This window comes from Anopheles moucheti, chromosome 3 (assembly GCF_943734755.1).
Source record: "Anopheles moucheti chromosome 3, idAnoMoucSN_F20_07, whole genome shotgun sequence".
NCBI lineage: Eukaryota > Metazoa > Arthropoda > Insecta > Diptera > Culicidae > Anopheles > Anopheles moucheti.
Genome location: NC_069141.1, coordinates 69,132,013 through 69,147,149, shown reverse-complemented (window position 1 = coordinate 69,147,149; position 15,137 = coordinate 69,132,013). Strand labels below are relative to the sequence as shown.

Here is a 15,137-nt window from a genome sequence, read left to right as displayed (position 1 = left end):
GGCCCATGTCGTGACGTGTATGTAACGCTTAGAATCGAAATTGCAGACAGCCTCCACTGAGGCCGCCGTTCCAGCAACCGCTCAGTGCCGAGCTGTTGTCCCAGCAGCAACTGCTGCTCAAGCAACAGCACCACCATCTACACCAGCAGCAACAGCACCAACAGCAGCAGCATCTACAGCAGCAGCAACAGCTGATCCAACATCAGCAACAGCAGCTGCACAACCTCCAGCAGCAGCAGCAGCAGCAGCAACACAATCTGCAAACGGCACAAGGTTCACAACAGTCACAACAGTCACAACAGCAGCAGCAGCCTATACTGCACCCGAACCTCAGCATCGGCATGAACAGTCCGAAGCGGATAATTGCCACGGGTAATGCGGTCAGCGTCGGCGGCATGCCACTCGGGGGCGATGGTCCCAGCCAGCGGCAGCTGCTTTCGCAATCGATCATCCATCAGAACTATGGTGTGATACAGCCGTCCCAGACGACGCCTCAGCTGCGTCCAAGCTCAGGTCGCACACTACCCTCGCCGGTTCAGTGCTTGCAAATGTCCTACTACCAGCAGCAACAACAGCAACAGCAACAAAGCCAACAGCAGCAACAACAGCAAGCCCAATCCCTTAGCCAACAATTCCAACAGCAGCAATCGTTACCTCCACATTCTACGACGTCCTACTACAATGACATTCTGCGACATCCGATGCAGGTGAGTGACAATTCCTTAACGTATACTGGCTATGGTGGAAGAGTTCCAATGCTGTGTTGGACGGCATTGGTGCAAGTTGCGAGATCTTGTCCCGTCTTATTGAAGATAGTGAGAGATCTTGAAGTATGACTCTCCAAACTTCTTCGTGTCTCAACGACCTTTATTAGTCTAACTCAAAAGGTATTGCCCACTTCTAGTAGTTTGACCAAGAAAGTCATAAGTGGCATGCCTTTGGCTTCTGCAGCTGTCTAACACCTTGATGACAGCACAATGGCTATCAATATGACAGATATGCGTGGGATATGGGAACATATAAGAAGACTTGGATGCTTTGTGCGTTAGTGAATAATCCCAAGAGTGATGGAAGGTACATACAAAAATGGCTTCAATTCAATTCAATTCAATTCTCTTGACGCAATTTGAATTTTCAAGTTCATTGCTCAATAAAACTCAGCCAAACTTATTGCATTAAAAGAGGTACCCTTCGTAGGAAAAGTAGCGAGGGCTCATAATTCTTCCTTAAACTACCTGCAGAGTCATTAAAATGTTAAAAAATAATACTTGCGAAAGCGTTTTTTATGGGCGGTAATGTGTTTGATACAGGCAAGGGAACCAAAAACCGACAGGAAAAGACCTCCGTTAAAGATGTTCCAAGAATACCTGAACATCCGCAGGAAGAAAACTTCGCCCTTGTTGCTGGTGTTCTTTGTTTCGTTATAATGCTATCAGCCAGTGGTGGTCCATTTATCAGTTGGCCCTGTTGGCAGTGAAACAGAACCATCGTACGGAAAGTCTCCCACGCAGCAGAACCAGTAGATCATCTGCCCCCTAGTTGCAGCGGGGGATAAACTTTCGCGTATCTGCCATTTTTCACCACCTAAGGGGAAGTTTCTAGTTTGCGCGGGAATTGCCGCTTTGACTTTGCCGCGCGGCAGGGGCAGTACCTATTTTTCCGGCACAGAACCTCGTTCACACGCTTGCAAATGGAACACCAGCGGTGATGGCAGGAAAAAAACAACAACAAAGGTGTTGTAATGTTTGGCTGTACGACGTTGGGCGTGCTTCACCCATCCGCTGCCGTATCAGTTGGCGAGCATCTCCCCAGGAACACTGTGTGCCGGCACGCAAACGATTTCTCCCCCCGCCCCTACTGCAGGTTGGGTATCGGTGGCTAGGAAATTGCGTGTCTCGTCGGGCAACAGGTAATCTTGGCCTAGGCCTGATTAGAGACATTATCATCACTTATAAGCTTCAGATCGCGCTTTTTTTCGGTTCGATATTGCCATTAAGCATCAAACCACCTACTAGCAACGAACAAACACGCTCCCACTCACGCCCCATTCAGAACTCACCCGCACCTCCGTCACAAAGGGGGAGCAACTGCTCAAATTTCCAAAACTGTGTAAGTAAGCCACTTTTGAACGCGCGTCTTCAATTACCTCGGCAAACGGGGCATGTTTCGCGGGGCACTCCCCTCACAGGGACCACGGGGGATTCACAGGGACCACGGATTCACCGGATGTGCATGTAATATTTCTTTCCGTCCCAACTTTCCGAGTTCGCGAGTACCGGATAGCGTACACAAACAGTTCACAAAGCATGAAGAAGAATTTAAAACTCTTCCAACTGGGCCCCACCGAGCGGAGGGGAGTGACGGTATAACGTTTCATATTTCATGTGGCGTTTGTTAATGCGCGCGCAAACAAGTAATCGGATGAGTGGCAATGGGATGGTGGTGGAAAGAGGGGGCAGAAAAAGAATATATGGCAACATAACGTATCGTTTGTTTTTCACTTCTCCGATTGTATGTTATATTTTTGATTTTTTTTTTCGGGCGCTCATTGTTGTACATGTTTGTATCAACAACACAGTGTGCTGTTTAAACGCGTGTTTCCTGCACACCCCGAGTGTGTCTCTATCTCACTTGCTTTCTTTCGGTTTATTTATCTATTTTATTATTTGGCTTCGGGTGCACTTTATGTTCATGACCTTTAGCGTTCTAAATTTTTCGGTCTCACATTACCACCCACCCAGCCCCACTCCTATGCAAAACAAGAAGAAGATGCCTTTTTGTTTGTAGCACAAGGATTTAAGCTTGTATACGTTGTTAATCTTGCTCGATGGGGAAATCGGTATAGGCGAATGGGGTTTTTGCGTAACTACCTAGTACTGGCCATAATAGAAATGTGTTTTTCTCATACTACAAACCATCAACAGATCAGGATCTTGTATCATATACAATACGTACAACTTCAACTATTTTTTTTGCGTGACAGCGTTATTTGTTGCACCACCGTCTACTAACTCTGTTTCCGCGCAGTTTGTGGCGTGCACCTAATCTAAAACCCATCCTTACTTAACCTCACGTTAAACGCAGTATTATCTACATGCTCTATATGGACAACATATTGGTAGCTATCGCTAAACTAAACATTAAATAAAATAGTAAACACATAACACATATCACTAAAACATAACGGTGGCCGGTTCATCGTTAAACATTGGTTAGGTCATCTAAGGAGCTGATCGTGTATCATCTTTCCCGTGCGACGAGGATCGCCGTATCGTATCACTGTCCAAACCACCTTCCTAACGTTGGCTTGCCTAGGCCTGCTAAATGTCCCATCAGCAACACACACGAACACACATACGATGAGATGTCACTTGCTTTTGAGGATCATTTCCCAGATGATTACATTACTACACGCGAACACGATCACGTTGGGCACGCACCGCATATAAATACAGCTTCTCTGCGGTTTGTTGCGATGGAGTTTTCTCATGCACAGTTGCCCTAATTGGCCAATTGTGGTAAAGCACGTGAGTGACATTCTGCACGCTGGTTGGGTGTGTGTGTGTGTGTTGATCAGAAGATCAGTTTCCGTTACTGATGATGTTCATTTAGTTGCAGTTACACGGATCGTCTCGTTCGCGTTCGTTAGGTAATGTGAAAGGGGACACACCATCCGATACATGTTGCATCGAGCTTGATGGATTGGTTGGCATCAATCTGTAAAGAAATAAACATGAGAAGACTTCTTTAGTTTTGGGTTTTACAGTTCCATTAAGATGACGACAATGTATGCAATGTACCGTTTGATGCTTGAAGCTCGATAATCAACAAGAAAGTTGAAAAAGTTAAGCTACAAATGTTTTTCTAAACAATATCGGTTTCGTTTATGTAATCGAAGCTTTACAGTCATACCACTTCATATCACCCGCTAGGTAGGTTGATAATTGGAAAGAGTTGTTTACAGACCGGCCATAATTTTGACGAGCGACAAACAAATGGTCTGCGAATTAATCATTGCGCTGTTTTCCGATTCCACTACGATATGATTGAAAACAGTTCATTACGGTACATCTTTCACCCTCCGTAACGCAATCTCGTCCGCCGAATGAGTTTCGTTTTTACTTCGATTAGCATCGTCCGTCTAAACGCGGCCTTTCATTCCGGTGCGAAAAGAAAAACTTCCCCAGAGAGAAAAAAAACGATAAAAATGGAAACAAAACTCCCTTCACAACGTAGTCCAATCACACCCCGTTGCTCATCAATTCATGAACGCTTCGTGGGTTAGTGAAGATCGTTGCTTATCCTATCGGTAGCGTAGTCCGTTATCGCACTACGCTCTGGTCGGTCGTGCTCTGGTGAAGAACAATGTTTGCGCCTTAACCGAAATACCACAAAATGTAATCCAAGAAGATAAGAATTAATTTCGTGTAGTGTCTCATCCTACAGTCAGATAGCACGATGACGATTGCTCCCTAAAGATACTGAATAGATGATGTTCGGAAAAGTTCTCACAACTCCTTGGTGGAAAGTGGACGTCAGAAATAAAGGAAAGATCTCCGAATATCCGATTTCCATGCACTTCTGGTGGAGGTTAGTATGACTAGCATCGTTTAAATTGTAGCTATCTTTTAACATCCTACATTCCCCCCAGTAATCTACGTAACCACCACCGACTAAAAACATGGAGTTGACTGTCATTCATCCATCTCCAATCAAAAGTGTGCACGAAAATCGGCTAAATTGCGGTAATCGCACGGCAACAATAACGAAAGTCATGTTAAAATCAAGATGTAACAAAGCGAAAAACCATCCCTCCCCGGAACGAACCTCCGAACAATCGAAAGCGCTCCGTGCATGCAAACATGAAAGGTTACAGTCGCCGCAATACCTACAACTTCCACTGCTTGTAGGTCGTTGTGGGATCACTTTTTTTAAAAAAACATTTTCCATCGCTCGCGATACATACGCACCGGGAGCAAGTGGAGCCCGAATTGCTCCAACGCATTAAGCTCCCTCTGTCCGCAACAATGCGTATGGGCCGACTAACTCTACCCCACTTCCGAGCCACAGAAGTTTCAACGACGAATACAAAGACGACAGCACGCTAAACGGTGCAGCTCCGGTTGCGTGATACGCAATAAAGGGTCGCCGCACGCGGGAACGCGCTGATGCGACGTGATCTGTAGCGTGGAAAGTGTGGTGCAGCACCACCAGCATGTGTGCGCCATGTTGTATCCGAGCGACAACAATGAGTTGGATAATTACAATTTGTGAGCGAATTAAAATTTCGCCAAGAGATGAAACCCACCGGTGGCGGCGGTGCGATATAGTGTTGACCCCCCCTGCCCACGGGAAAAGGGGGGGGGAAGGAACCGCACGGGTACTGGCGGGTGAAAATCACCTCCGCGAACGTACACAGCGGTGATCCACACGCAAACACTGCTTCTGTTTGCGTGCAGCAGGGGATGGATGAGTGAAGTACGCAAATCAGACGGTCGTAAATAATACCGCATACTGGAGCCTGCGCTGCTATGTACTCTCACGGAACACACGCAGCACCAGGTGTGGGAAGGACGTCAGGTAGGTTCAGATACACGGTCGCGCGCTATCAGTAACACAGCGCTATTGCCTGTCTTCCGGGAGCAGCACTAAGCTCCCCCAGTGCTGCTTTTCGACTTAGATGTCGAGCGGAAATCATAGAGCTCTGCTGCTGCAGTTATAGTAGAATACTAACGGCGATGATGGATGGAGGTGGTGAAGTGGGTGGAGGTTATTTACAGTAAATGACGGGGTAGAGAGCGGTACTCTGTTTGAAGAGTGTGCCCGAAGTAGAGGTTTAACGCTGTGTCACTCATAAACGGTTTATTATGGCTGTGTTTATGGCGGAAAGCAGATGAGATCTATTATTGGACCTATTACTAATTTTACCCAGTTGAGAGAGTCGACGCTAGGTGGCGCTAGTAGTGATTAGCTCATCTTATTTATTACCCCTCCACAAGAGTTCTTCCAATCGGCGGAACTCTCTATTACAAATCTCTCTACAATGCCCCATTCAGTTGGGATCTTTATTAGCTGTAACCCAACTGATTATCGGGTGGTTAAGAAATTGAAGCGGTGAACTATTTAAATCTCTTTCTCACACCTGATTCAGCAATCAAAAGTTTAACTTTCTCGTGTGGTTTCTCTAGGAAGATCTCACCGCAAAATAAGAGACCGACCCGTACTGCCGGCAAACCATTTCCCAATCGTTGATAAGCATTGAAGAGTTAATTAAAAGTCAAAATTTTCCAACCTTTTTTTCCTTTTCACACCCTGCAGCAAAAATTTGCGTGAAATATCTTCTTCCATTCGCCGGCTGGAGCAAATCGATTTCTTGCCTCCCTTACACCGTCCCTTTTTGCGGGTGCCATTGCGGGTCCCGGCGTAAAGCAATGAAGTTGCAATATTTTTGGAATTAGCTTAGCACCATTAAAGCCCCAACTGTTCATCTGATTTATCCTACAGCCAGCAGCCGCCCACCAGAGAGAGGCCAAACAATTTCTCCCGTCCGGATGTGTAGTACTGGATGGGTTTATTTTATTAAAAGCAAAAGGAAAAAAAAAACAAACTTTTGGGCGTTCGTCGGGCGGATTAGTCTTGGGAAGAAGCGTGAAAAAAGGTGGTAATGAACGCAAGGGTGTTGCGAATCTTCACGTTTCTGTGCGGTCTCTGAACTTTCTCTCGCATTGTGCTTTAATGAGTGGCTTCTGCTTGCTGTAGTGTCGGGAAAGAAGGCATACGTGGGATTTAGCGTTTGTCAAACACGCTACGGGTACAAAACTTTGCTACCAACACTGAACCTTGGAATCTTGAGAGGAACTTACACAACATACTGCGTGGAATTCGCGGCATCCCATCGCCTCACCTCCCGCTCCCGCGGGAAACGTATCCATGATCCATCGAGGGGGTGGGGACCGCATTGATCACCGGAGCCGGCGCGACAACATTCCAAACTGACACTTATAAAACAAGTATGTACATCACTTTCACTAGCATTTTAATGCCTCGCACCGTACTTCCATGTGTGTATGTGGCGCACATAAGGAGCCTGAAGGGGGCCTAATTTGACTTTCTCGGGGCTGTATGAGTCATCGCGATTGCCCCCCGTCGGGCCGCTTCCTAGGTCGCGTGCTGCGTGACACCGTTACTCGCGAAACCATTCGGCGGCGAGTTCAACGCACCGTTGACATTGGTTGTGACGGGTGGTGCTGTGGGAATGATCGTTGTTGCCGGGACGGTTCCGGTGCCCGCCTCCACGTCCTGCTCGTTATCGAAGCGTACGAAGTTGTTCTGGGTGGTTGGAAGCGGTTCCTTGCCAAACATCCGATACAGCACGATTAGGCTGACCAGCACGTACACGTTTGCCACTGGAAAGACATTCTTCGATCAGTGTCGAATGGACGGTTGTTGTTGTTTTCTTTGGGGGGCGAATAGACTGTAATACTTACGTATCATCACCACTAGCTGGCGCGTATCGATCGTGGCCAACTCCGACATGCGTCCGGTGCAGAGGTTGACCGTTTCCTGCACGATCACCACCACACCGTCCGCAATGAACAGTGCCAGAAAGGGGGTGATGTAAATCTTGTGCTCCTGTTTTTGCCACCCAAGGGAGGATTCGAAGATGTGTGATGGTCGAAGTTGTCAACATGTTGGAGTAAAGTGAGCAGAAGGAAATAAGTAGAACACGCAGTGCGCTATATAACAAGGTCGACATATCTCGCGGTGAAGTTTAAAGCTGACTCCGGTCGCTCTCCTTCCGTTCTCTTACCTTGTACAGTCCGGCCACTAACAATACCGATGCCGTCAACCATAGCACCGATTCGAGCTGTATCAGCACGGGAAACTTTATCACCGCTTCGACTGCGATGGCACAAAGCGATGTCAACCGTCGTTGGGAGATCCGAGTTTCATCGATAAAAGAAGAAGAAGAAAAAGAAGAAGAAGATAAATTCATTACTCGAAAGTTTGTCTTTCGTTGCCGATACGACGCTTTTTCTCTGTGCTGCACATGTGTGCGGTGCGGCGCATCAGTTCAGCGATGGCAGATGATGCACCTGCAACCACACGAAGGTGGCAAGTTTGGTTCGTGTTGCGATTTCTTTTGCTTGCCGCTCCCATTACTATCGAGTGCACACAGGCTTTTGGCCCCCGGGCACAATATCGTATCATTCGCGTGTGGCAAGCAAACAACTGGCACAACTTATGCTTCACCGGTCCTCCGTGCTACGGTGCCATCATCCCTGGATCTCTGTCGTCGGGGAACCGTTTTGCGGTCGGTAGTAAAGTTTCTAATTGGACCAACACTTTGGAATATTGACACTACACGGGTCTACGGGGGTTGTCCATGTTCATAAGTTCCAACTTACGAGTTGGACGGATATGATTGAATGCTCTCTTGGTGTATAGTGTTCCGGGGGCAACAACGAAAAAAAAAAAACACAATCCAAATCTCAATTTTTCATTCCCCGGGACAACGGCTAATAAATATTAATTTGTTGTTTTCATTTGCCTCAATTGCAAAGCAAAAAAAAACGATCATTGCTAAAAACTGAAACAACCTTTTTACGTCGTATGGGGAATTTTTTTTTCTGCTCAAGTTAAAACTTTGGCAAGAAGGGAAAAAAGCTCTACAACTAGTTCGAAAATAACAAACCATCAACTTTTTTTTTTGGTAACAATATTTCGTGAGTGGAACAAGATAATCAACCAATGCGCACAGCAACAATGGCAGTAGCAAAAAAAAACAAGATAAATAAACAATGATCAACCTATGCTCTACAGGAAATGGAACACGCGCAAACAAGCAGAGGAAATGGGAAATCCGCATCGAAAAGTTTGCGATTTCGGGGGAAGAACACAAAATTAAACCTTGTTTTTTGCAATTATTTTTCGATTTAGTATGATTAATCACTAGTTCTTTTTTTTTTTTTGGGGGCTGTGGAGAAGTAGTAAGGTGTGGGGAACTGCTCCAAAATGACCGTGATGAGTGGAGCAATTGTGTTTTGCACACCACCGTACTCCTATCGTACTTGTCCTCACAGCTGAATAAATAGACGTACGAGAGCAAAAACAAGGTGCGTCTCAGAGACTCTAACCTTTCCGCGCTATTTATAACATGAAAGCCGAACCTTAGAGTTGTGTCCTTTCTGTTAAAGCGGTCCCTATTAGCGATGGGAAATTTAATTCCATTTAATTCCTCTAATTCCTAGGATTGCAAAGATCCGAGTCAAAGAGTTAGAACAAAGATTTATCACTTTAACTCACTCATAAAGGTTGCAAGCATTTCAAGTAAGCAAAGGATGCTGCAACCTTCAAATCATGATTTAAATCGTGAGTTAACTCTTGTGTAAATTAACTCGGGATTTAACTCTACACGACGACCTTCAGTTTGGGATGTAAAACATGAGTTAAGTCTTGTGTGAATTAGCTCAAGAATTAACTCTACATGACGACCTTCACCTCAAGATTTAAATCTTGAGTTAACTCTTGTGCGAATTAACTCGGGATTTAACACAATAACCCACCGGTTTAAATCATTCATGAGTTAGTTAACTCAGAGTGAGTGAAAGGGTCCGGAACATTCAATCGGTGCAAGTGGGTTATTGTGTTAAATGTTAGAAATATTGTTTTAAATCAAGGTTATTTTGGTAAACCCCCATGAGCTGCAGCTCGCCGCGTAGAGTCAAATCACAAAAGAGTTAGGTCATGATTTAAATCGTGAGTCTAAGTCGCCGTGAAGAGTTAAATCTTCAGTTAACCAGAATTTACGTATGATTTAAATCTTGAGTCACCGTGGAGAGTTAAGTCTTAATTGTGTTGAATGATTTAATGTACTCCGAATATGTTAAATCGCAAAAGAACTATAAATACTCTCCTTGGATATTTGATTCCACTCCCTTGAACAATTTAAATCTTTCATTCATTCTGAACACATCACTGCCTTACTGCACATCACTAGTCGTTTCTAGCGCAGTTTACTAAACGGGAAAACCGTGTTTTTGTTTGCATAATAGTGAAGATAAAGATGCCCTTTTCTTGTTAAACAGATCTAGGCTCGTGATCGTGATGTTTCTATCCCAATGTTCCTCTGCTATTACCCTGGTTGACTTACACTCTTCCTCCACGAACAGCGGCTCGTCTTGCACGTCCCGGCCCATGAACGAGCTCACGATGATGACGGAGGTGAAGAAGATGGTGCAGAACGCGATGAAGTACCCGTGAAACTTCATGAAGTACCGAAAGATTCGGTTCATGATCATCGATTCAAGCATTTTCGGACGTGTGATGGGGGGCGGGTGGAGACGTTCGGTTATTTGTCGTTGTTGCTTTTTGTGCTGTGTGTTTGGAGTTTGTAACTCACAAACGAGGTTATAATGGGCAGATCAACCCTACTGGGCTAAAGAATGGCGTGAGGGCTGGTCGGACCTGCAAACGCAACACTGTTTTGCCTTCAATCGTTGCTACCTTTCTCTCCTCACTTCACGCAAATCGCCCACGTTGTTGTTTCTTCTACGCGCTGTTCTGCAACCCACTAAAAAAGCGCATGCCACAACGAAAAGTGGCGCAACACGCGTCGAACCCTTGGCGGATCGTTTCAAACCTGACGAGGAAGCACTTTAACCAAGCGATGTTTTGTTGTGCTCTTTGCGATGCGTTGCGCCAAGGGGTTGGTTTTCGTTTTCTGCCTTTTGTGTTTCTTTCTTTTGCGGTGATCGGTGGTCGGTTCACTTGCGTTTCGAAACGCACACAACGCGAACGCGGCACCGCGGCAAAACACGGACCACCCCGCGCACACACTTTTGCAGCGGCAGCACAACACAACACGGGACCGAGCGGATCCTCCAACAATGAGCGTTTATTTCCGTTAGTGACCGCGCCTCAAGTGTTGATCGCTCGTTCACCGGGAGATGTGAAGGATGGATGATCTCTGAAGATGGATGTACACACACACACGCCAAATCCGGATGAAAGCACTTCGAGAATTCACAGCGACACAGAGCAGGGCAGCTGAAGTGAAGGAATGCTCATCACACACAAAAAGACTGCTGTGCCCACTACTGCACCGATGTACGATTGGATCGTTGCTTAGTTACGAAGCACAGCACACTTTGCTACTTTTCTCCCACATAATGTTCCCCTGTTTCGGGGTGTGTTGCACTATTAGACACGTGAGCTAATGTACGACATCGTTAGGACGGCGACGCGGTTTACTCTCTACCCGACGACGGAATACTGTAAAGTTCTGCTAAAGGGTTTCTCGCGGAAGCAGATACGACCGCACGATCGACCGACTGACTGAGTTATGTGCGTACCTGTTTTGGGGAACCAGTGGATAAACACGGTTGTTTTGCTTTTTAGAGTATGGTGGAGCGGTTTGGACTACCCACTAACATTGCATTATGGAATGTACATTTTTGGTTGTATTTCGACAGCTCGTTGTTTCTAATTAAACAGTACTATAAATTATAGTTTTAATCAAAAGTTGTGTTGCTAATACTATCTGCAGTATTATATATTCCCTCCTGTTCTCTTCGTCGATGACACCCTCTGTCTGTTGAAATATGTCACACTTTGTAATGGTTTAATGATCATCTCGTTTCTTTTTTCAGATGATTTAACAATTTTTCCGATCATTTTGATTACAACTCTTCCTTTGTGTTCTTCCGTTCTCGCGCTCGTTTTCAATTTTAATGCCTGTTTGCTTCCTTATTTGTTATTCCTTACTCCTGTTCCCATTGCTAACGCTGTTATTTTTTCGATGGTCAAATCGTCTATCTTATTTCAATTTATCTTTTTTATTAGTATTTGTTTTACTTGCGCATGCATTGTTGAGCCTTAACGACAGATTAATGTTAATAAATAATAATAATAATTTTATTTTTAGCATAAATAATATTAGTGAAGTTGTAAAATAATGTTATATAACTGTTATTTCACGGAGAGAATCTTCTGTCGAGGATGAAGTCGAGGTCTAGTACAAGTCTAGTACAGGTTTATGCCAGCTCTTGGAATAATAAGTTTTTTTTATTAATTTATTTTTCTTATTGGCCTTAGTTTTGTGCTTCAAACTTTTCGAGCTGTCAAATTTTAATATCCACATATCTGATAACTCAAACATATCAAGTACATACCGCTTGTTTCGGGTACTGTCTGTAATGTTCTTTAATCATACATTGAAACGAACTTATAATTGGGAAGAGATTGATCCGCTACGGACGGGATTTGGTATCGGTCCTATCGTGTGAAGACCGGTGCCAATACCTATACAACACCGGGCCGTCACCGACACATGAAAATATCAGCTAGAATTTTTACAAGACCACATTACTCAACATTGTTAATATGCAGTGCAGTAAGACGTCTATAGAATCGGTGAATAAGTCCAGTCATTGGCATAATACCAGACTTGATTGTTATTTACAGATTGGAAGGTACATATTCTTATTTACCAAACGTTGCGAACCTGATTTGTTTTGAAACAACAGCTCAAAAATTCCGCTCAAAGCTTATTAGTCATCCAACCAATAGCGGAAAATAAGCAATGCAAGCGGGCACTGTTAGCAACTCAAGCTCCACCATACTCTACGAACATCGTGGCGATACCACCACCACCGGTACACGCAAACGAATGGAATCATGCTTGGAGCAACAACAAAAAACTGCCGCTAAACGCTTCAAAAACGTTGCTGCTACACATCGTTTCTCACACTATTGCCAATCCGTCTGCGTAGTGGTGTCTGGAGCGTTTCAAATGCATTTTCCCAGTGTGGCTTCCTCTAATGTTAATTCTTAATCGCTTCCCCCTCGCCGCTTTATGCGCGACTCGTGGTGTGGCGCTCGTTACAACCATTGAGAGAGAGCCCGTTATTGGACGGGACCGCCAGGGAAAGGCCAACTGGATCATTAGTCGGAAGAAATGTGAAGCGCTAGAAATCAATTCATTGCCAACGACACTTTGTTGAACGATGTTTGCGGTGAGTCACGTATTTTACACGTGTTCTGTTCTCATCATTACTAAGTTTCATTATTCAGTACATAAATCCACTTTGTGTGTTTTTTTTTGCTAACTTCTATATTTTATTCATTTAGATCGTATTCGATCGAACACTGTGATCGACCCATAGTTCCAAACGAACCAATGCAATCGTTTGCTCTCACACATTCATTCAAATCCCTCACCTCTGGCTCAGTTCGTTTGGACACGCTTTTAATGCACGATGTTATGTTGTGCAAGATTGCAACACACCACTACTACTAAACGCTTCATGCAAGCACGAGATGCATTCGTTTGATGATTTACAGCAATCTTAGAAGACACCAGACACATGCAATACCGGCTTTTCGAAACAAATGTGTTCTGCGCGTTCTACCGGGTGAAGTTGTTTTTGCGTAAATTAAACTATTAAAACGTGCATAACTTTATGTATCTTCTTTTGCTTGCAGAATGTAATATCAGGGTCATATTGCAAAGATGCAACTTTCACGTCGACCGAGATGTTAAAATAAATTGAATGTATTAACATTACGGTGCGAGGATTACATTTGTTACGCTTCTTTAGTACATAACCTAAAAGAACAATCTTTTTTTTTTGGAAAATTGATTTCGTTCTATGTTCGATATGGTTATAATCATTACGTAGCAACGCAATTGCTGAGTAAATACGCGTAACGTATCGCTTATCGCCAGTTTGGTATAATTAAGCGTTAGTGAGATTTTAAATAAAAAAAAAACAAACAAGCAAATTAACCCAACAATCCGTTATCTACAGACCGAATCCATTTTACTATAGCGCTTATCGCCGTGGAGCTTACTTCGGTAATGTTAATTACCTACCACTACAGCAATGTATACCAAAACGCATGATAAGCGAATCCGTTGTGGAAGCATTGATTTGAATAGAATTTTGGTTTCATATAGTAGTAGTAGTATAGAAGTAGAATATATGTTTCGATGAGTGCCAATATGTGTATTTCGATTCCGATCTAACAAAGCGCGTTAATAAATCTTCTCGACCGGAAACCTAGGTTCAGCTAGGCATGATTATTGTTGATAAATAGAATTACTAATGGAAAGTACAACACAGCACGCTCTTGACGCCATGAGTCACGTACGAGGAGATTCGCTTCTGGGTACTTGACTTGACTCGACGATACCCACCGAGAGATCAAAAGTCGGGCATCTTGCGTGTTGTTTAGCTGAGGTAGTCTTCGATTACTGACGAGCTACTAGCTACTAAAATACAATTCAAACTACCTATCATCACATTTAGTTACACGTGTAGATGCTACTCGATCATAATTCTGCCACCATGTGTTTTACTGCTGCAACATAGCATGCGGGATTGCGTATCTTTGCTTTGGCACTGATTTCATTCTGCTGCCGAGTGTAGTCCGAGTTTACTTCACGCAGCTGAAGAGTCACCAACAAAAAATAAGCTTTCACGACTAGTTTGACAGGAGAGAGAAAGAAAGAGAGAGTGGAGAAAGCGTTAACCGTGAGCTCCGTTTTATCTTGCCGCTAGTCGTTCACTTACCAAGCACGATCAGCATTACATAGGCAAAAACGATCTTCAATTCGATCATCGCAACCAGAAGTCCTAAGAAGTGTAGCGTGATATTCACCGCTATTAATCCGACACACAGTGTGAGGCACAAGCATTGTCTCTGGTTGTTTGGTGGAGATAAAAAAAAAGAAAAACATAAACTGAGGTTTGTGGCAGCTTTACCATGGTCAAGGTACCTTGAGAAAACCAACCAAGAACACGATTGCGCTGAGGATATGCAGAACCCCGATCACTAGGAACGCCTGCCTCGTAAACTCTAGCTGTTTCACTGAAAGTAGTAAGCGAAGGTGGAGTTAGTACCGAATTGAACAACGGTCGTTTTTTTTTTCGATTCGCAACTCACACTCATCACAAGGATCGCGTAGGTTAACATCCAAAGTAGCACTTATCAGCAGACCCATGATCGCTTCCAGTGTCAGTATGACTCCCACGAACAATGCATGCGTTTGAAGGTCTTTGGTAAAGTTCAAATAAGACAGCAGTTCCATCGTTAGTTGGCTATTTGTTGGTGCTAAACTATTTTTTTTTTCG

General features: G+C 44.3%; 2 protein-coding genes across 2 annotated transcripts in view; one reads left to right on the top strand and one right to left on the bottom strand.

Moving 5' to 3' along the window:
* The window catches only part of LOC128305475 (putative cyclin-dependent serine/threonine-protein kinase DDB_G0272797/DDB_G0274007), a 64,457-nt gene that overhangs the window by 38,225 nt on the left and 11,095 nt on the right, over positions 1–15,137 (top strand). Inside the window, exon 5 of the mRNA XM_053042946.1 lies at positions 47–707. Coding sequence (XP_052898906.1) covers positions 47–707 — 661 coding nt within the window. The remainder of the gene's footprint in view (positions 1–46; positions 708–15,137) is intronic.
* On the bottom strand, positions 3,078–11,276 carry LOC128305476 (uncharacterized). The gene is made up of 5 exons (XM_053042947.1): positions 10,154–11,276; positions 7,811–7,902; positions 7,488–7,632; positions 6,864–7,406; positions 3,078–3,717 (listed from the first exon to the last, which is right to left on the bottom strand). Exons 1-4 carry the CDS (start codon positions 10,311–10,313, stop codon positions 7,159–7,161), a joined length of 645 nt encoding a protein of 214 aa, XP_052898907.1. The 5' UTR covers positions 10,314–11,276; the 3' UTR covers positions 3,078–3,717; positions 6,864–7,158.

Coding starts and splice junctions, on each gene's coding strand:
- LOC128305476 (XM_053042947.1), bottom strand. CDS start 10,313: ATGCTTGAATCGATGATCATGAACCGAATCTTTCGGTACTTCATGAAG. Junction 7,633..7,810: donor TAGTGGCCGGACTGTACAAG/GTAAGAGAACGG, acceptor TGGCAAAAACAG/GAGCACAAGATTTACATCAC. Junction 7,407..7,487: donor CCAGCTAGTGGTGATGATAC/GTAAGTATTACA, acceptor ATGTCTTTCCAG/TGGCAAACGTGTACGTGCTG.